General features: G+C 49.4%; 1 protein-coding gene across 1 annotated transcript; it reads right to left on the bottom strand.

The window, feature by feature from the left end:
* Nucleotides 1-7,401: 7,401 nt before the first annotated feature.
* LOC102930333 (serine/threonine-protein kinase SBK2) lies at nt 7,402-21,030 on the bottom strand. Its single transcript, XM_007057805.4, has 4 exons — nt 20,923-21,030; nt 9,807-9,981; nt 9,173-9,375; nt 7,402-8,727 (listed from the first exon to the last, which is right to left on the bottom strand). Exons 1-4 carry the CDS (start codon nt 21,028-21,030, stop codon nt 8,158-8,160), a joined length of 1,056 nt encoding a protein of 351 aa, XP_007057867.4. The 3' UTR covers nt 7,402-8,157.
* Nucleotides 21,031-21,385: the final 355 nt, after the last annotated feature.

Genomic DNA, 21,385 nt, shown 5'->3' with positions numbered 1-21,385 from the left:
TGGCAGATACAGTGAGCAGGGCGTAGCTTCTAGACTAGAACACAGATGGCTCTGGAACAGGAAACAGACTCTATCAACATGCTACAATCTCTTCACATCTCTGATGGGATGCTCCGGGCAATCTAACAAAACACCAGACAGGATCGTTGCTACAGGCAGTAGAATGACTGATACTCCAGGTTTGGCCAGATCACAAGGAGCAAGTGCCACAGGAGGTTACCCTTACTACCAGGTGAGGGATGAGCTGTGTGGGCAAGGTGGGATTTTGTTTAAAGCAGATTGAGCAGTAACCCCATCAGATTTAGGAGCTGACATCATGAGATAGATACACAGCTCACACCTGGGTATAAAGCCATACCCGAGAACAGCCAGGTAATCTACTGGTCAGGCATGAATGCCCATTTGTGAGCATACATGAAACAGTGTGAGGTGTACAAATAGTATAGTGATCGACGTAGGTGGTGTGTGAGTCTTTTGTTTGGGGATGCTAATCCCAAGAGCACCAGAAGCTCCCTAGAAGTGTGGGGGGGGGCTATTGTGGCCCCGCCCCGAGGCCCTGCTCACACTCGGCCTCTTCCCCCAAGGCCCTGCCCTTGCTCCACCTCTTCCCACCCCCTCTCCCTCTTCCCCCAAGGCCCCACCCACTGCTTGCTCCTGTCTACCCCCTCCAACCCATCGCTTGCCCTTAAAGGGAGGGGCGGAGCAGGGCCATGGTCTGGGTGCCGGTGGCCCCCACTCTTCTAGGGAGCTTCCAGCATTCCTGCTCCCAGGGTGCAAAGGTGGCGGGCCAGCACACCTCCAAACGGAAGTGACCCGCATCCGACATTTGCCCCCTGCATAGCCAACCTTTTTTATTTTGAGGAGGTTTAGCCTCCCCAAGCTTTTTAGATGCTCCTCCCATGGGGATCAACAACAGAAGGAGACTATGCAGCCTCATGAAATCCCTGCCCGTCCCTGGGAAAAGGTCAAAACAGACCTGTTCACTTTTAATGACAGGAACTACATGGTCACAGTAGGTCACTGCTCCAACTTCTAGGAGGTGGATTATCAGGACGACATTCAGGAAAGAATTGTGATCAGTTCATGTGAGGTACTTACAGACTCAGGACAGCAGTGGTGATGAAACCGAAGACAACTGTGGAGTAGTGGCAGACAATTGGCTCACGCAGACAGACAGGCCCAAGGCCAGGACCAGGAGAACATAGAAAGAGCCTCTGCCATCAGCTGATCTGATTTAGGACAGTCAGAAACTAGGTATATGAGCAACACAGGGGACCAACAGGACAGCACCCAACAGAAAGAGCAGACCAGCAACAGGGGGGAGTAAGTGTCCTACAAACAGCAATAACACAAATGACAAGTGGGAGACTGGTTTGAAGACCAGCACACTTGAAGGACTATGAGGCTGAGCAGACTACAATGGGATGGTGAAGGCCACGTCCCTGGAGTGTGCTATGTACTCATAACCTCTGGTCCCAGCAAGTCAGCAAACGCTTGCACATTGCACAAAGACAAAAACAATAGCAACAATTATTAAAAGGAAAGATATAGCAACCTGTAAGGAAGATGGAGACAGGTTGCAGGAAGGAAGAGTTTGGAGGAGGCACTAGAAAGTCGTTCTGTGCACCTGGCTAGAAAGCTATCTCTCCGCATCATCTCTGTAAATAGCTCTCTTTAAAAAAGAGCCAGTTTAGTTTTGCAGTCGTGAAGTCCTTTCATGTTGTGACTCAGCACACAGAGCATAACACTGAAGAAACCAAGAGATGGAGATTTCACTGCTTTCTTAATAGTGTGGTCCAACGGTTAATTACCCTCACTGGTTAAAAAAATAAAAAAGTGCTTCATTTCCAGTGTGAATTTGTCTGGCTTCAGCTTCCAGACATTTGTTCTTCTTTTACCTTTCTTTATTAGATTAAAGAGCCCATTCGTACCCTGTTTTTTCTCCCTGTGGCAGGGTGTACCAACCCTGTACTGGGCCACCGGGACTGGACCAATCACTGTGGACCCAGGAAACCACGCCCCCACACCCCTGCTGCACATGCTCCAGGTGGTAGGGACAGATAAAAGGAGACCGCCTAGCTCAGTCTGGGCTGGTTGAGGAGGAGGAAGGAGGTGTGCTACAGGCTCCTGCAGAGGCTCCTGCGACTCTCCAAGCAACGGGAACCATGGGCCCGGACTACACCGAGGACAACCTTCCGACCGTGGAGACTGACTGGGTCACCGAGCTGTTACCTAGCAGTTCTGTGTTCTTGGGGAACCAGGGCGCAGTACCCAGCCTGTCTGACACACAAAGACCTTCCCCCTGCCCCCAGCCTTTGCTTGAACCAAATCTGCATCAGAAGAAAGACTTACAAAAAGCAATGAAAAGGCAGCAGGAGACACACCTAAACCCCTGGGATAAGGGTGACAGGATTAAGGAAACTCCCCTAGCCTCATTTGCATTAAAGATGGGACAAGGAGGCATCTCCATTAGCATACAGAATGGAGAACAGAGATTCCAAGGCATGAAATGGAACTCTGGGACCGGAAAAGCAGGGATGCACTGCATGATGGGGGGTCTCTGCTCCAGATGTTAATGAATCCACACCTGCACATACCCAATACTCAATAGTTATCAGACCAATTCTAGTAATAAATCCTTATTGGTATCCAAAATAGTGAAACTCCCTAATTGCATTGTGAGCTCCCTCCAAGAAACAACGCACATAAACCAGGAATTATCAGCTCCCACTGAACCAAACAACTTTGGTATAGTTCCTTGAGCCATCAGTTTACACATAAACAAATCTAGTGTTCTCCCTTGAACCATTGTTCTTTCCCTACAAAAACCCCTACCCGCGCTCAAGTAAATGTTCTGATACTTGGATCCAAAATCTGCCTCTATACCATGGGGACTTCATCTTCTCCTGACTGATCATGCTGGCGGCTCTGCGTGTCTCCAGCACTCCGGACCCTCAGCTACCACCACCACCTGGGACCCCCAATCGATTCCAGATTCACAGAGTGGTGAGAACCCAGCTCTCTCTCTCTCTCGGTATAGGCTTCTGACCTTGACTTGTGTGATCAGTTATAGTTTTCTAAACCTGACTTTTATAATCAAATTTAAGTTAGATTTAATATTATGCTGTTTTGTTTGTTTCACTCCCCTGTGATTTTTACCTGGCCATAAATAACTTTCATGATTAAGCTGGTTACTTCTCTCTCTCTCTCCCCCTCATGAGTGTTTTTTGGTTTCCTCATTCACTCTGCAGCAACGCTCCTTGCACCTAAGATAAAAGATCCCTGCAGTGCCCAAAAAGCCTGTGGGGTTTGCTCCTCAAGTAACAATTGTACCAGAACAATTGTAACATGAAAGTGGGGAGAGGGATGTACTGAACCTGGGACCTATGAGGGTGGCAGCTTGGAAGTGCTGCTCGACAAGCCTGCAGAGTCCAGGGGCATATGAGGGGGGCAGACTGAAAGTGCTGCTTGACCCAGCCTGATCAGGTGCGCTCTATTCTGGTGCGGTGCCCACGGCCTATGAGGGTGGCAGCTTGGCGGTGCTGCTCCACCCAGCCTGCTGAGTCCAGGGACATATAAGGGGTCAGCTTGGGAGTGCTGATTAACCCGCTCCTCTCAGACGCTCTCTGTTAATGTGTGTGTGTGTGTTCATCTGATTCTGGGGCTGGAGGAACCAGCCCTGGGGAACCTAGGTCCTGCAGGACAGCTCCATTGGGAGGGGACTTGCAGCATGGAGAAGTAGAGCTCCATATGAAAACACAAGTAACACAAGCAGTACATTGATAGAAGTACAGAATATCACCCCCCCAGAAGAGTAACCCTAATAAATGAGAGTACCCCAAAGTAATGGGCAAAGCTGGTAACACAGCTGCTGCCAGCTGGGGAGATGTCTGAGATGCACTTTGTGGTAGGAAGTGACCTTTGGAATGTAGTAAAAGCTGATGCTTAAACCCTTAATGGGGAATTTCCCAACTTCGTAGGGCCCTGGGTCAGAACCTGGTGGAGAAGGGTGGGCCTGGGTTCCCCTACACATGACCAGTTTGCCACTAGGTGTGGCCAATATTTGTTTGCTCTGCCCCACCCAGGGGATACAGACAGACTGATTGTTCTGCCCTGTGGGGGCTGCGGACTGATTGTTTGCTTGACCTGGCCAAGGTCCTGAGCCCTCCTTGTTGCAATTACCTGATCCCACAGGGACTCCCAATGACTGTGTGTCGGGGTGTACCAACCCCGCACTGGGCCAGTGGGGCAGCCCTGCTTGACGTAGAGGTCGTTATACACTATAATCAAATCATCTCTTGATATTCTTTTTGATAAACTAAACAGATTGGGCTCTTTAAGTCTTCCACTCTAAGACATTTCCTCCAGTCCTTGAATAATTTCTGTGGCTCTCTTCTGCACCTTCTCCAATTTTTCAGCATGCTTTTATAACATAGACACCAGAACTGTATGCTTTATTCCAGTATTGGTCTCACCAGTAATGCTAGATACAGAGGTAAAAATCACCTCCCTCCTCCTTCCCCTATGCATACAAGGATCACATTAGCCCTTTTTGCCACAGAATCACACTGGGAGCTCATGCTGAGTCGCTTGTCCATTATGACCCCTAAATCCTTTTCAGCATCACTGCTTTCCAAGATACAGTCCCCCGTTCTATACATATAGTCTGCATCCTTGTTCCTAGATGTGCAACTGCATTCAAATTTTGTTTGAATGGGCTCAGCTTACCAAGTGATCCATATCACTATGTCTGACTGCCCTGTTGTCTTCATTAATTACCGCCCCACCAATCTTTGTGTCATCTGCAAAGTTTAGCAGCAGTGATTTTAGATTCACTTCCAGCTCATTGGTAAAAAGGTTGACTAGCATCCAGCCTAAGGAAACGCACTAGAAACACCCCATTCAAGGGCAACTACTCTTTGAGATCTGTCAGTTTACTAGTTTGTAATCTACCTCATGTGTTTTTATTGATATTATATAGTGCTATTTTTAATTAGGTTGTCATGTGGTACTAAGACAAATGCCTTGCAAAGGTCTGTGTACATTATCAACCAAATTTGTAATCTCATCAAAGACTGAAATCAGGTCTGTTTGACAGGACCTATTTCCCATAATACCATGTTAATTAATTATATTCCCATCCTTTAATTTGTTGTCAGTTGAATATTGGATCAGCATTTTCATCATTTCGCTCGAGATTGATAACCAGCCTATAGTTGCCTGCCTGGGTTACCGGCTTGCCCTTTTTGAATATCAGCATGACATTTTCATTCTTCCAGTAGTCTATAATTTCCTCATTATTCCAAGGTTATGAGCAGGTGTGTTTCTGTGGGGTCTTGCAAGGATCAGTTCTTGGTGCTATGCTATTTAATGTTTTTATTAATGATGAAGAAGAAAAAATAACATCACCGCTGATAAAGTTTACAGATGACACAAAGATTGGGGAAATGGTAAATAATGAAGCAGACCGGTCACTGATACAGAGCTATCTGGATTGCTTGGTAAGCTGGGTACAAGCAAACAATATGTGTTTTAATATGGCCAAATGTAAAGTCATACATCTAGGAACGAAGAATGTAGCCATACTTACAGGATGGGGGACTCTATTCTGGGAACCAGTGACTCTGAAAACAACTTAGGGGTCATGGTGGATAATCAACTGAACATGAGCTCCCAGTGCAACTGCACAGGTCCTGGGGAAATGCACAAAGAAAACCCATTAGAAAAGTAAGGGCTGTTTCCCCTGATCGCTGTGACTGTAGCTGTCCCTTTAGCTGTTATAGAAGCTCATTCCTTCAGATCTTGACTTGAGAGAAACTTGGGCCAATTTTTTACAGGAGGCCTCTGGTTTGAGACACCCTAAACCAGAGGCCCCTTTTCAAAATGTGGTTCCTGTACACTGAGCCTGGGGTTTTCAGAGTAGACTCAGTACCTAGATCACATAGCGTTAGTGGGAGCTGAGTGCTGAGTGCACTTGGGCCCCCTCTGAAAATACCACCTTTCACTTGGAGCTCTGACTTCACCAATTTAACTCTGTCCCAGCATCCAACACTGCAGTGCTGCCAACTCTCAGCATGTCTGGTGTTTCTTATAAATCCCCAGCACCTGGAGTCATGAGATTATATGACAATCTCAGCTTCCAAAACAAACTCTGTTTCTTACCCTTGGGGTGGGGAGAAAAGCTAACAAACAAGGTCCTCTAAAGGCTCCAACCCCAAAAGACCCCACATGGATTATTGTGTAAAAGCTCATGATTTTGAAGCTGGTCTCTGTATTGTGGGGCCTGATCCTGGTGTAGGACTGGTGACATAACACTGAGCTCCCTCCACACTGATTGTGACTATGAGTTGAGACGCTCTTCCTGTGGGATGGGAAAGGCCTGATGTCGCTCATAGAGATATTGAGCTACTCATACTGCAGGGTTTGACCCCTACTCTGGTTAGCAAAGCCAATCCCTGCCAATATATCTCAGTGACCCTTAGGCTAATGGCACGCCCCAGACTGCCAGGTGCCCCACATCTCACATGGTGCTCTGCCCCTGTCTTGTCATGCCTGCTTCATTCACACCCAGCCACTTGAGCAAGCACCCCCTGCACTGACTGTCCCAGCCAGTTTGTGCCTGTGCGTGTGTTGCTAAAGGGCGACAATAGTAATGAAAGCGTTAATGATCATTGTTCCCACAGCGGGCAGGTAATGGTGGTTGGGGTTTGTGCAAAGCCAGCCCTGGAGACTCCCATTGTAACAGCCACCCTATCAGCCCATTATCAAACACACAGCAAAGGGGAAGAAACAGTGATAGCACTGGGAGGGACAGCACGCCGTGTGGCTTCCATTGGAACAATCCCCTTAGCCCTTTCCCATTGGCTGGAGAGGCTTTTCCAGGGGAAGCCCCTGCCAGGCAATCTGTTTGGCTGGTATTAACTGTGCGTTTGGAGATGGGCTGGAGCGGCTGTGGTTGTTGTTGCTGGAGTCTGACCGTGGTCCATTTAAGACAAAATGAAACAAACTGGCCCAGGAGGGGTGAGAGAATGCAGTGTGTGTGTCTGGCACTGACTCTCGCTGGTAGGTCACTGCTGGAAATCCCAGACCCAGCTCAGGCTTCGAGCACCCACAGCCAAACCTGGCAGACTTGTGCCAGTGTGGGGCTATTTAAGGCCCTGCTTCAGCCTCCTCTCTGCTCCCACGTTCCCAGCACTGCTGCAAGGGGTCTTGGCAGTTGAGCTGGACACTTATTAGATAGAGACAGAGAGTGAGAGACAGGACACTACAGAACTACATCCCAAAACCAAGTCCCCAGCTACCCCATTCCAGCAAGACCTGGCACTTATCCCATGACAACCACATGCTAGCCCCTCAGCCCGCCTCTAACTCCTTCCTGCCCCCAATACCCATCTACCCGCTTCCTGCCAGACCTGGAACCTATCCTCTAGCTGCCTCCTTCCAGCCCCTTGGCTCCCCAGCACCTGTCCCCCAGCTACTCACTGGCATCCTGCAGTGGACCCTGGGTGGATCTCCCAAGCAGGGAGAGAGCCCATTGTAACCCGTTCTCACACACTATATAGGCACCCGCTTGGAGATTTTATTACAAGTGAAAAAGAGCCACAGATGGGAATTTATTGATGCATAAATTTCTATTTCTGTAACAATTCAATGGCTGTGGTGGGCAGAAACTGCTCCAGGGGGATGTGCTCCCCATAGCAACGAGACCTGCCTTTATCAGGGAGGGGGTGTGGTAGTTGGGGCGGGGGGGGGGGGCGGGGATTGGCTCCCATTGCTGAATCAGTGCCTGGGGGAGAACTGGTGCCTGGAGGGGATCAACACCCGGGCGGGAGGAAGTGGCACCAATTGGGGAATCAGTGGCCAGGGTGGATTTGGTACCCAGTGGGCATCAGTATCCAGGGGGAATTGGTGTCTACTGGGGAATCAGTGCCCAGTGGGAACTGGCACCCGTGGGGGATTTGGCACCCAGAAGAGAATTGGTGCCTGGCAGGAACTGGAGCTAGTTCCTTGGAACAGATCTTGCTATGGCTGTTATTTTGACAGCCCCTTTCAATGTATTCCTGTCCTGCTGGAGGCACGTTGTAGGGCCTTGGATCCTGATCATCCTATAGACAGGCCCCACAAGGAGATGGCCTCCATTCCCCCAAAGGAGGTTCTCTAGGACCCCACAGCCTGCTCCTCACCAGGCCAGTTCTCCACTCTCCAGGGGCAATCGACGTAGTGGAGGGCCCCACTGACAGGGCTGCGCTGGGAAGGATCCAGGACCAACAGGCTCCGCAGCATGCGGGTGGCCTCAGCCGTCAGGCGCCTCCAATGGCGTGGCAGGTCCTCATCCAGGCCCGACTCCTGCCACTGCACGAAGTCCTCAAAGAAGGGGTCAGCTGGCAGGCTTTGCTCCCAGGGGAAGTAGCCGGTCAGCAGGCAGAAGAGCATCACACCAAAGGCCCAGGCATCCAGGCTGGCATCAATGGGCAGGCCCTGGGCACTGGTGGTGTTGCTCAGCTCTGGAGCAGTGTAGGGGATCACCCCAGCCACCAACTTGAGCCGGGTGCCCTTGGGCCGGGTGAGCCCGAAGTCGGTCAGCTTGATGCGCCGGCACTCCGGGTCAAAGAGCAGCACGTTCTCAGGCTTGACGTCTCGATACACCAGCCCCCGGCTGTGGATGAACTCCAGGGCACTCACCAGCTGCTTGGCACACTGCTTGGCAGCTGGCTCGGGGATCCCATCCTGGGCAGGGACAGAGAGAGGAGATGTTGCAGCCCACAGCACCATGGCAGCCCCGCCAGCCGAACGTGCACCAGCCAGCTTTGCATGTGGGGGAGACTCTGACACTTCGAATGCTGGAGATGGGGTTTCCCAGGGTACAGTCATTCCCCCAAACCTGCGGCTGGAGAGGAGATGGTGCCCCTGGCAGGGCAATGCCCATTCCCTGAGCAGGGCCCATTCCCTGCCCCCCTCCACCAGCCAGTCCCAGAAGCTGGGGCTGGATCAGAGCTGGTGCCCCCTAATGGGGAAAGCCCTATCCTGACACCTCCTAAGCCAGCTAGTCTCCCACAGATTGGCCAGATGGGTGCGAGTGCCTCCAACAGGAGAAGACCCCATGTCTCATTCCCATTCCTGGATCTGGATTGGTGCTGAGTCCCAGTTCCTGTTCCCACACGGTGGCACTCACCCGTGGTTTGATGATGGAGATGAGGTCTCTGTGCAGCGCTGGCTCGTAGAGAAAGCCGTAGTATTGGCTGGACTCAATGGCAATGCCAAACATGCCGATGATGGCAGGGTGGGTGGCGAGGGAGAGTGCCACACAGTACTCATACAGGAATGTGTGCAGCTTGGTGTGAGCTTTGGGCAGCAGCTTGAGAGCCATGGGGGTCCCTGAGGATGCGGGAGAGAGGTTAGGTTCCCCTTGAAAAGCAGCTCACACCATGGCCGGCCAGACAGGCAGGGCATTGGGCAGCCACGGGGCATGGAACTGTGGAACTCACTGCCACAGGGGGATCTCCAGCCAGATCCTGAGGGCAGGGGTGCACTGTAGGAGCTGGTTAAGAGGAATGGCCATTCCTGGCCATCCTGAGATTGGGTCAGCCAGCTGCATGCTGGGTGGGCAGGGTCTGACCTGGGACAGCAGGGGGTGGGGGATACCAGACTAGATGGACCCATTTGGTCTAATCCGGGGCAGTCAGAGGGAGGATTCCAGGTGATATGGGACCATTGGCCTGACCCGGGACAGTGGGAGAGAGGAGCTGAGGGGTGGGGGGAGCAGAGGTGAGGTGGTGTGCAGGTCCAAGGGGAGGGCAGCTCCTTACCTCTCTGCCTGTGTGTCACCAGCACCACATGGCCATACTTGCCCCTGCCCAGCTCCCGGATGACCTGGTAGTGCTCAGCCACCTCGGCGTGCACCAGGCTCTGGGCCGTGATCTCCAGCATCTCATCCAGCACGGCCAATGCCGCTGCTCCTGGGCACTGGGCCATCACTGAGTCCTGCAGAGACACCACAGGCTGAGCCAGGGGCAGCTCTCACTGGACAGAGAGAGCCAGACCTGGCACCTTATACACCGCCCCATCCCTAAGTGCTCTACAGGAGCCTGGGGGCTTGCTGAGAATGGTGCCTAGCCCAGCACCCAGGTGATGGTGCCCTGTCTGCCCAGCAGCCTCCTGCACTGTAGGCACAAAGTGACAGGCGAGGGGAGAACTGGCTTGGTGACCTGATCCCCCTTTGTTTGTCCTGGGCGAGGGGCTGGTTAGTGCGGGGTGGAATGGCACTGTCCAGAGGGAACGCAGCTGAGACTCCCGTTCATCTCATACAGGCCAATGAGATGCTGCCTTGAGTGGGAGGAGGGACTGCTGCCAGGAACAGCCCTCCCAAGCCTCCCCAGCCCAACTCTGTGGGTGGGGGCCAGGATCAGCTCCTTGTAAGGTCTGGGCCATCACCGCTGCACATGGCAAGAGACTCAAATGTGCCAGCCTCATTCCCCATCCCAGATGCAGGGTCCCTCTGGCTCAGAATAAGGCTTGGAGCTGAGTTAAAGCCCTTCCAGTAGCCCTTCTAAGTGCTTCTGGAGAGACCAGACCCCACCTAATGGGGGAGTGGACAGATTATCCCATGGACAGGGCACTCACTGTGTTCTGTGTTCAGAAGCCACCAAACCCCCACCAGAGCAGCAGTGTGTAGATGTGGCTAGACCTTGCATGCTGTGTATAGTATTTGGGAAAAATACCCCAAACCCTGCCCATGTGGATCCTTCCTATTGCAGATGCTGCGTAAGAGCCAAAGGCACACCAGCCCTACACAGTGCCTCTCGTGTGCTGTCAGCCCATGCCCTGCAGGGATCCTGCCAGAGGCGCAGTGTGTAAAGGGGCAAGGCCTGACTCCTCAGTACACCTGAGAAATCTGTAAACCCTTGCCACTGCACAGCCTCTGGCTGTGAGGCCTGGCCGCCTGCCCTGACATGGCTCCTGAGGCATCCGCACTTGGATCCAGTGACTGCTCCCTTGCTGCTCAGGACACACTCAGGGGTGCCTGGGACTAGTGCTGGGGGAAGAAGTGATGTTTTTTGGGTTGCTGGCAATTTCAAACTCAAATTAAAATCAAAACATTAAAATTTGTTCAGGTTTTTTTGTTTGTTTTTTCAAAACAAAGAACTCGGTGAAACTGACACGAATTCGCAAAATGTTTCAGTGTCGCTGAATCCGCATTTTTCGCTGAAAAATTTTTTGGTACAAAAATGTCCCCCAGCTCTCCTGGGGACACTGGCTGGGCGCGGCAGCTCCAAACATCCCCAGGCAGCCAGCCCCATCTGTGCACTGAACAGAGCACCCTCCTGCCCAGCTGGGACGGTCGTGGCACCACCCTGACCTGCAGCTCCACACTCGTCCCTCCCTGCCAGCTGCACCATTCAGGGTCCCAGGTGCCTCCAGGCTTGGAGCGGGCAGAGCGCACTTAGAAGCACTGCACTTTCCTTCTGACTCAGAGCCTGGCAAGGTCCCCTGGAGCCTGGGCATCTCAGACACATTTTACAGGGAGTGGGGGTGAGGTTAGGGGGCAATGCCCAACTCATTAGACCCCCCCACTCTCAGAGACCAGAATTGATCCCTTTTGATTAGGGGTGCCTTCACCTGGTACTGCTTAGCCTGGCCCGGCCCTATGGGGAGGCCCAGGTGGCAACACTGAGCAGGGCAGGTTCCAGAGAGCCATTCGGTCTGCCCATGTCCAGCCCCCTCTTTTTAGTCATTGCAGCTAGGCCCTGGTTCTGCTCTACCCTAGGGCCCCTACAGTGTCTATCTGTCCCATGCTGTCACCCTGAACTTCACTGGTTTCTGCCAGCCTGATGCCAGCAGCCAGACTCATAGTGACGCTAGGGCAAACCACACTGGGTGGATGGGGTCATTCTGGATTTACAGTGGTGGGAATCAGGACAGAGCCTAGCCCCTCAAGTCTATTGAAACCAAACTCTCAACTGATCATTTCTGACTTGTGTGATCTGAAGTTTGGATGTCATTGTATAGCGATTAGATGCCCTTCACCGATCTATCATCTAATCTAATCTTATCTAGCTAGCTATCCAGTGTCAAATGACATCAGAGGGTTAACTGACGCAACTCACTCTCATGCCAAGTTTCCCAGAGAGCTGGACACACAGCTGGTTCCGGGCACATTGGGTGTAGAGCTGTGTGTGACTCTACCCCCTTCCTCCCTGCCCTGCTCCAAGTCCTCTCTTGGGAGCTGGTGCAGTGCCATGGGGTCCAAGTCTGCCCTATGTGGTTTGTGGAGATTGTCTCTAGGCTCTGCTTTCCTGTCAGGCCCCTCGCTCTGATCCTGCTCCATCCTGGGATTTCAGTGCTTCTAAGCTGCTCACCATCCACAGAGCTCTGGGGGCAGGATCCAGTCCCTCTGTCCCCTACAGCCCAGCCCAGAGCAGCCTCTGGTCTCTATAATGACCCCCAGTCACAGCACCTCAGTGGGCAACGTTCCTGAGTCAGCAGCACAGACCATCCTCTATAGCTCGAGCTAACAGGGTCCCAGCCTTAGGTAGCAGCACTAGTCACCTGGGCTGGACTGTGGTACACACTGGACTGGTAAGTCAGAGCACCTTGCCCCAAGTGTCTAAGCCAGACACAAGAGGTCAGAGCCCCACGGGCCTGCTAGGACCTTTGCCCTGAAAAACTCTGACTCTATTGAGTGAGCGGCATCATGCTGCTATACAGGCAGGTGCAGCGTTGGGAGAATGAGCAAGAATAACAGGTATGTAGCGTTTTCCCTTGGGTTTACATCGCTTCATCTAAATCAGAAGCCAAAGCTTGTGCCTCCTCCTTCCTCCCCGCACCCTCTGCTGTTGCTAAATTAGACCAGAGCTCTGGAATCTAGTGATTTAGCCATGAAATTGCTAGAGCTAGGGAAAGCTCTAAGGACCAGATTTGCACAAGAGCTCAGGGCCAGATGTGATGGGGCTCAGCCTCCCCAGTTGGGGCTAGCTTCTCAGTGAGCACAGATAAGAGAATCTCTGGAAACCTGGCCCTAGTCAGGAGTGCAAAAAACTCATATCCCTCCTACCCTGCATTTACCCAGAATTGAGAGAAGGAGCCAAGACCCCCAGAACCCACCAAACCCTGTCATATGGGCTGAGACTCAGCACCGCTTGCTTTCAGGGTCAGCTGCAGCCCTTGCCCAGGTGAGGAGTCCTCACTGACAGGTCTGAGCCCATGGTGAGGATGGGCATAGGGGCTGGGTGCAGAGTGTGGGAATTAAAATGATTATGATCATCTCTGGAAAATGGATCCATCAGGGAACGTAAGTCATCCATATCCCTGGTGCACCACCTCCCACACAGGAGATAGCACTGCCCCTCTGCTTCTCCCTGCCCTCCGCATGCCTCTGGGGTAGAACAGTCTGCTTTCCCCACAGCCTGGCAGGTCACGTGCCCTTTCCTGCTCATACACTGCATCTCTCTCTTTTCAGCTGATTACTATCAATGCTATTATTGTTATCGGCAATACAGCTAATGCTTACATGGAAGGCTGTGTGATTAGAGCACAAGGGCTGGGAGTCAGGGCTCCTATCCCCAGCTTTGGGAGAGGAGTTTGAGCTAGTGGGTTAGAACAGGGTGTTTGGGAACCACACTCCTGGGATCTTGCCCACCTCTCTTCCTTGGGCAGGTTAGGGGTTGAGGTAGTACATGAGGATAGCAGATGATCTGGCTGTGTTGTCCTTGGAACTGTATTAAATGCAGTAACTGCATATGCTGAATCACCTGATAGGCAGCTGCAATTCAGCTCCTTCCTGAACAAAAAATAGGTGCTGTAGGATGAATGATTATTATTGGTTATTGTTAAAAGAAAAGGAGTACTTGTGGCACCTTAGAGACTAACCAATTTATTTGAGCATAAGCTTTCGTGAGCTACAGCTCACTTCATCGGATGCATACTGTGGAAAGTGTAGAAGATCTTTTTATATACACACAAAGCATGAAAAAATACCTCCTCCCACCCCACTCTCCTGCTGGTAATAGCTTATCTAAAGTGATCACTCTCCTTACAATGTGTATGATAATCAAGTTGGGCCATTTCCAGCACAAATCCAGGTTTTCTCACCCCCCCACCCCACACACAAACCCACTAATTTCCATCCCACCATCAACCTCAGCCTGGTCCAGTCCACACAAGAGATCCACTTCCTGGACACTACTGTGCTAATAAACGATGGTCACATAAACACCACCCTATACCGGAAACCTACTGACCGCTATTCCTACCTACATGCCTCCAGCTTTCACCCTGACCACACCACACGATCCATCATCTACAGCCAAGCTCTGCGATACAACCACATTTGCTCCAACCCCTCAGACAAACACCTACAAGATCTCTATCAAGCATTCTTACAACTACAATACCCACCTGCGGAAGTGAAGAAACAGATTTATAGAGCCAGAAGAGTTCCCAGAAGTCACCTACTACAGGACAGGCCCAACAAAGAAAATAACAGAACGCCACTAGCCGTCACCTTCAGCCCCCAACTAAAACCCCTCCAACGCATTATTAAGGATCTACAACCTATCCTGAAGGATGACCCGACACTCTCACAAATCTTGGGAGACAGGCCAGTCCTTGCCTACAGACAGCCCCCCAACCTGAAGCAAATACTCACCAGCAACCACATACCACACAACAGAACCACTAACCCAGGAACCTATCCTTGCAACAAAGCCCATTGCCAACTGTGCCCACATATCTATTCAGGGGACACCATCACAGGGCCTAATAACATCAGCCACACTATCAGAGGCCGTTCACCTGCACATCTACCAATGTGATATATGCCATCATGTGCCAGCAATGCCCCGCTGCCATGTACATTGGTCAAACTGGACAGTCTCTACGTAAAAGAATAAATGGACACAAATCAGATGTCAAGAATTATAACATTCATAAACCAGTCGGAGAACACTTCAATCTCTCTGGTCACGCGCTTACAGACATGAAAGTTGCTATATCACAACAAAAAAACTTCAAATCCAGACTCCAGCGAGAAACTTTGAATTGGAATTAATTTGCAAATTGGATACAATTAACTTAGGCTTGAATAGAGACTGGGAGTGGCTAAGTCATTATGCAAGGTAACCTATTTCCCCTTGTTTTTTCCTACCCCCCCCCCCCAACGTTCTTGTTAAACCCTGGATTTGTGCTGGAAATGGCCCACCTTGATTATCATACACATTGTAAGGAGAGTGGTCACTTTAGATAAGCTATTACCAGCAGGAGAGTGGGTTTGTGTGTGTGTGTGGCGGGGGATGAGAAAACCTGGATTTGTGCTGGAAATGGCCCACCTTGATTATCATATACATTGTAAGGCGAGTGATCACTTTAGATAAGCTATTACCAGCAGGAGAGTGGGGTGGGAGGAGGTATTTTTTCATGCTTTGTGTGTATATAAAAAGATCTTCTACACTTTCCACAGTATGCATCCAATGAAGTGAGCTGTAGCTCACGAAAGCTTATGCTCAAATAAATTGGTTAGTCTCTAAGGTGCCACAAGTACTCCTTTTCTTTTTGCGAATACAGACTAACACGGCTGTTACTCTGAAACCTGCCATTGGTTATTGTTAGTTACTGTAGGTCCTGAGTACATCCCACACTCCATGCACCTACAGATCTGCCCACCTTTGACTTGTTTGGAGAGCAGGACCAGGTTTACAGTAGCACCAATGGCATCGTTGTGCTAGGCCCACACTCTGAAGGGGCCCATTATGGTTGCCAGGCAGGAGCACCGGAAGCTCCCTCAAAGTGGGGGGGACCACCCGCGCCCAGACTGTGGCCCCATCCTCCTGCTCCATCCCACTCCCTGTGGCCCTGCCTATGCTCCACCCCCACTCTGCCCTAAAGCCTGGCCCTCGCTTGGCCTCTTCCCCCAAGGCCCTGCCCACCGCTCTCTCCTCTCCGGCCCTGCATTGCATCCTTACGGCAGGAAAAAAGTGGGAAGGCTAAAAGTGATGGGGCCATGGCCCCCTGCCCCACCCCCTTTCTGGTGCCCCTGTTGCCAGGTGTCTGATTTTCGCCTGGAAAGTCCAGTCAGAAAGCAGACCTGGCAATGTCCTGTCAGTACTGCTGACCAGACACTAAAAATCTGACTACAGGAGTAACCGCAGTCAGCCTCCCCGTCAGGAGGGCAGGAAGAGCAGTTGCTGCTGCCTGGAGGAGCTGCAGCTCAGCTGGAGAGAGAGAGAACTGGCTCCCGAAGACCCAGCTCCAGCAGACAGAGGTAGGTACCGGTTATGTGCCGCCCTGGGGACAATCCTGTCCACCCCCTCCTGCTCCATTGTGCTTGCCCCGGCCCCTGCCTTGCTCCGGGGACCAACCTCCCCTCCTGTCTTTTACAATCATTCCCCATGGGGGCCCACACATATGTTTGGTTCCAGACTCTTCTGGAGAGCACTAGCTGGTGTAGCAGTGGTTGGGAAGAAGAGGGAGGATATAAAATGCAAGCCAAGGTCACTCCAGGAAAATCCCCCATTCTTAGAAAATGCTCCTGAACATCCGTGCAGAGGAGAGAGGCCATGGGAATACAAAGTCTCAGCCAGCACCCTCACCCCACAGTTATCACCAGAGGAATCTACTCCTGGGTGGGTAACATTGTCTCCTGGGTTGGTAACTGGTACTTTTACTAGGCTGATTGGCACATGAGTGTCAAAAAAGGGGCACTCCATGCATTCCAGGAGCCGAAGTTAGACAGAGCCATGTAATGATCTCACTGAGACAGAATTATGTAACCGTACATTCATAGACCCATAGATATTAAAGCCAGAAGGGTCCATGTAGTCTAACCTCCTGTGCATCACAGGCCATAGAATTTCACACTTTCACACAGTTACCTGTGTATCGAGCTCTATAACTTGTCTGGCTAAAGCATATCTTCCAGAGAGACAAGGTGGGTAAGGTAATATCTTTTATTGGACCAACTTCTGTTGATCTGAGAGACAAGTTTCTGAGGCACAAAAAGCTCTCCTTCAGGTCTGGGAAAGGTACACTGTCTAGGTCCAAACTTAAAATGCTACAGCGACACAGCTGCAGCGCTGCAGCCACACCACTGTAGCCCTTCAGTGTAGACACTACCCATACCAATGGAGGGGCGGGGCTCTCCCATCAACATAAGTAATCCACCTCCCCAAGAGGTGGTAGCTAGGTCAAAGGACAAATTTTTCTGTCAGCCTAGTGTGGGCTACAGTGAGGGTTAGGTTGGCTTAACCACACTGCCATGTGGTGTGGCTTTTCACCCCTATGCAACATAGTTAAGACAACCTAATTTTATGGTGTAGACCAGGCCTCAGAGTGTTACAGCTATATACAAAGTGGAACAAATTGTTTAGCATAAGTAGTTAACACGTATTCTAAACGACCATTCAAGGTGAAGGGGCCCATTAAACACTCCTGCAGTAATATGACAAAAAAGGAGAGGGGCATAAATCCAGTGTTGTAATGAGCCATAAATCCAGTGTCTTTATTAAAACCATGATTTTTAGTGTCTAACAAAGTTATGAATTTAAGTTCCCAGGCTCATCTTGTAAAGGTGTTATGCAGGTTTCCTTTGAGGATGAGGATCAAAAGATCAGATATGGAGTGATCCTTTTGTGAAAAGTGTTCACCACAGGTTATATGGTGTGTTGTCCAGAAATGTGTACAGTCTTGATCTAAAGACTTCAAAGATGGAGACTCCACCACTTCCCTTTGTTGTTTGGTCCAATAGTTAATCATCCTCACTGTTAAAAAATTGTGTCTTATTTCCAGTTTGAATTTGTCTGGCTTCAGCTTCCAGGAGCTGGTTCTTGTGATGCCTTTCTATGCTAGATTAACAAGTCCTTTAGTATCCTATGTTTTCTCTCCATGAAGGTGTTTGTACACTGTAATCAACTCTCTTCCTGGTCTTCCTTTTGATAAATTAAACAGATTGGGCTCTTTAAGTCTTTCACTCTAAGGGCTTGTCTACACTTAAAACAGTACAGCTGCACAGCTGAAGACACTACGAAAGCTGACAGGGGAGGCTCTCCCATTAATTTACATAATCCACCTCCCAGAGAGGCAACAGCTAGGTTGAGAGAAGATTTCTTCCATTGACCTAGCACTGTCTATATAGGGACTTAGGTCGGCTTAACAATGCCACTCAGGGGTGTGGATTTTTCACACCACTGACCAACATAGTTAAACCAACCTAATTTTCTAGTGTAGAGCAGGTCTAAGGCATTTTCTCCAGTCCACAAATCATTTTTGTGGCTCTTTTACCCTCTCCAGTTTTTCAACATCCTTTTTAAAATGTTGAAACCAGAATTGGACACAGTATTCCTGTATTGGTCTCACCAATGCCAGATACAAATCACCTCCCTATTCCTACACCCTACTGCCTTATTTATACATCCAAGGATTTCATTAGCCCTTTCTCCCACAGCATTGCATTGGGAGCTCATGCTGAGTTACTTGTCCATTATGACCCCCTAAATCATTTTAAGAGTCACTGCTTTTCAGGATACACTCCCCAATTCTGTAGGTATGGCCTGCATTCCTTGTTCCTAGGTGTATAACTTTGCATTTGGCTGTATTAAAATGGAGCTGAGTGAATAATTAATTCTGGGGTTCAGGAGCCAAACTGTGAAAATCCTAAAAAACTATCTGTTCAGTTTGAACCAAAACTGAGGAGTTTTTGGTTTTTCCCATCAAAACAAAAATAAATGAAATAAAAAATCATTTTCGTTTGAGCTAAACATTTCTTTTGACCCAAAGTGATTTTTTTTTCATTTTGTTATGGATCATTTTTAGAGGTGTTTCACCCTTTTTGGTGTTTTGTTTTTTAAATAGCTAAATTTAAAACAAAATGCTGTTTCAGAATGAAACATCAAAATGAAAAATTTTCTTTTCTGGCCAACTTCAACCTAAATTCCCAAATAGTTTTGATGCCCCCAAAATGCATTTTTTTTTGGTGAATGTACCACTCACCAAAATTGTTTTGCCCAGCTCTATATTAAAAAACATTTTGTTTGAACTGGCCCAACTTATCAAGCCATTCAGATTGCTCTGTATCACTGCCCTGTGCTTGTCTTTATTTATCACTCTGCCAATCCTTGTGTCACTCACAAATTTTATTAGCAGTGATTTTATATTTACTTCCAGATCATTGATAAAAATATTGAATAGTGTCAGGCCGAGTACCAATTCCGGTGGAACCCTACTAGAAACACCCCCTTCCATGATGGTTCCCCACTGATAACTATTCATACAAATTCAACATGACATTGATACAAATTCAATGTGGCACACATTAAATGGATTAAAAACTGGCTAACTGATATGTCTCAAAAAATAATAATAAAGGGGGAGTCATTATCGAGAGGGTCATTTGCAGTGAGATCCTGTACGGATCAGTTCTTGACCCTATGCTATTTATCATTTTTATCAGTGACCTGCAAGAAAACTTCAAAGTATTACTGATAAAGATTGCAGATGACACAAAGATTGGGGGAGTGGTAAATGAAAAGACAGGTCAGTGATACAGAGTGATCTGGATCGCTTGGTAAGCTGGGTACAAGCAAACAATAAGTGTTTTAATATGGCCAAATGTAAAGTCATACATCTAGGAATGAAGAATGTAGGTTATACTTACAGGATGGGGGACTCTATCCTGGGAAACAGTGACTCTGAAAAAAACTTAGGGGTCATAGTGGATAATCAACTGAACATGAGCTCCCAGTGCAACACTGTGCCCTAAAGGGCTAATTCAGTCCTTGGCTGTATAAACAAGGGAATCTAGAGCAGAGTAGAGAGGCTATATTACTTCTGTGTTTGGCACAGGTCTGACCGCTACTAGGCTACCATTTCCAGTTCTGGTGTCCACAGTTCAAGAAGTATGTTGATATACTGTAGAGGGCTCAGAAAAGATCGACGATAATAAAAGGATTAGAATACATGCCTTATAGTGATATACTTAAAGAACTCAGTCTATTTAGTTTATCAAAGAGAAAGTTAACGGTGACTTAATTATAGGCTGTAAGTCCCTCAATGGTGAACTATTTGATGCTCAAATAAATTGGTTAGTCTCTAAGGTGCCACAAGTACTCCTTTTCTTTTTGCGAATACAGACTAACACGGCTGTTACTCTGAAACCTATTTGATAATGAGTCCTTCAATTTAGCTGACAAAGGCATAAAAAGATCCAACAAATTTGGACTCAAAATAAGGTGTACTTTTTTAAAAATGAGGGTAGTTAACCACTGGAACAATTTAACAAGGGTCATGGTGGATTCTCCAACACTAGCAATTTTAAAATCAAGATTGAAATATTTTTTCAAAGATATGCTGTTGTTCAAACAGGAACTAATTCAGGGAAGTTCTAGGGGGAATCTGACTAAATGATCACAGTGGTCTCTTCTGGCCTAATAATCTGTCTTTGGTTTTTTAAGATCAGTCAGCGAACCAGTTCTTAATCTCCCTGGGCAGAACCATGTAATGATCTCACTGGGACAAAGCTGTGTAACATTTTCACCCAGACAGAGCAGTATAACAATCTCACCGGATAAAACTATGTAACAATCTTACCCGACAAAACTATCTAACGATCTCTCCAGGATAGAACTGTATAACAATTTCACCAGGACAGAGCTGTTAAATTATCTCACCAGGCAGAACTGCATAGTGATCTCACCGGATAAAGCCACGTAACAATCTCACCAAGCAGAACCGTGTAACAGTCTCACTGTTGATCAGATGGCACTGGCTGCTAGATGTCTGGAAGTGCTGGGCTCCATGTTGTGCAGTGCATTACCCCTGCTTTCTGGTGCTGGTTTTGGGGATACCTAGTCATGCCTCTTTGTGCGCCTATCCTTTCTCTTTGACAGTGACTGGACTGCATGACCCCCACTCCCCCGCCTGCCCCAAGGCTCTCACCTTCTCCAGCAGCTCAGGATTGACTGCTGCAGGCTGTCCTGCTTCTCCTGTTGCTGCTGCAGGGTTCAGCTCAGTCTGCGCTGCGCAGCTGGAGGGGCTGTCAGGCATTACGGGGCTGAGCGTGACGCTCCGCCCCCTCCCCATATTTCTGGCCCTGGGGGACTTGCTGCTTCTGCTTTGAAGGTGACAGCAGAGGGGAGGTGCCTGGTGTGTTATCTATCTGATAGGGCACATGGAAAGGAGGGTGATCCTGGGTCCTCTGCCCTCACAGTGCTTGGAATGGGGCTACTGCTGCCCACGGAGTCTTAATCCCATGAACCTCAGGGATGCTCAGGGTTGGGAGGGCACCTGGGGTTTGGGGCTCGATCAGTGGAATTGGGGACTGTGCCTTTAAGGGTTGAGCTTTCCTGGCAAGGCGCTGTGAAGCGCTTGCTGTGCACAGCCAGTTGCAAGTTGGAACCTG

Source organism: Chelonia mydas, chromosome 2 (genome assembly GCF_015237465.2).
Source record: "Chelonia mydas isolate rCheMyd1 chromosome 2, rCheMyd1.pri.v2, whole genome shotgun sequence".
Taxonomy (NCBI): domain Eukaryota; kingdom Metazoa; phylum Chordata; order Testudines; family Cheloniidae; genus Chelonia; species Chelonia mydas.
Note: the sequence above shows the minus strand (reverse complement) of the source record. Positions and strands in the feature narration are given on the sequence as shown.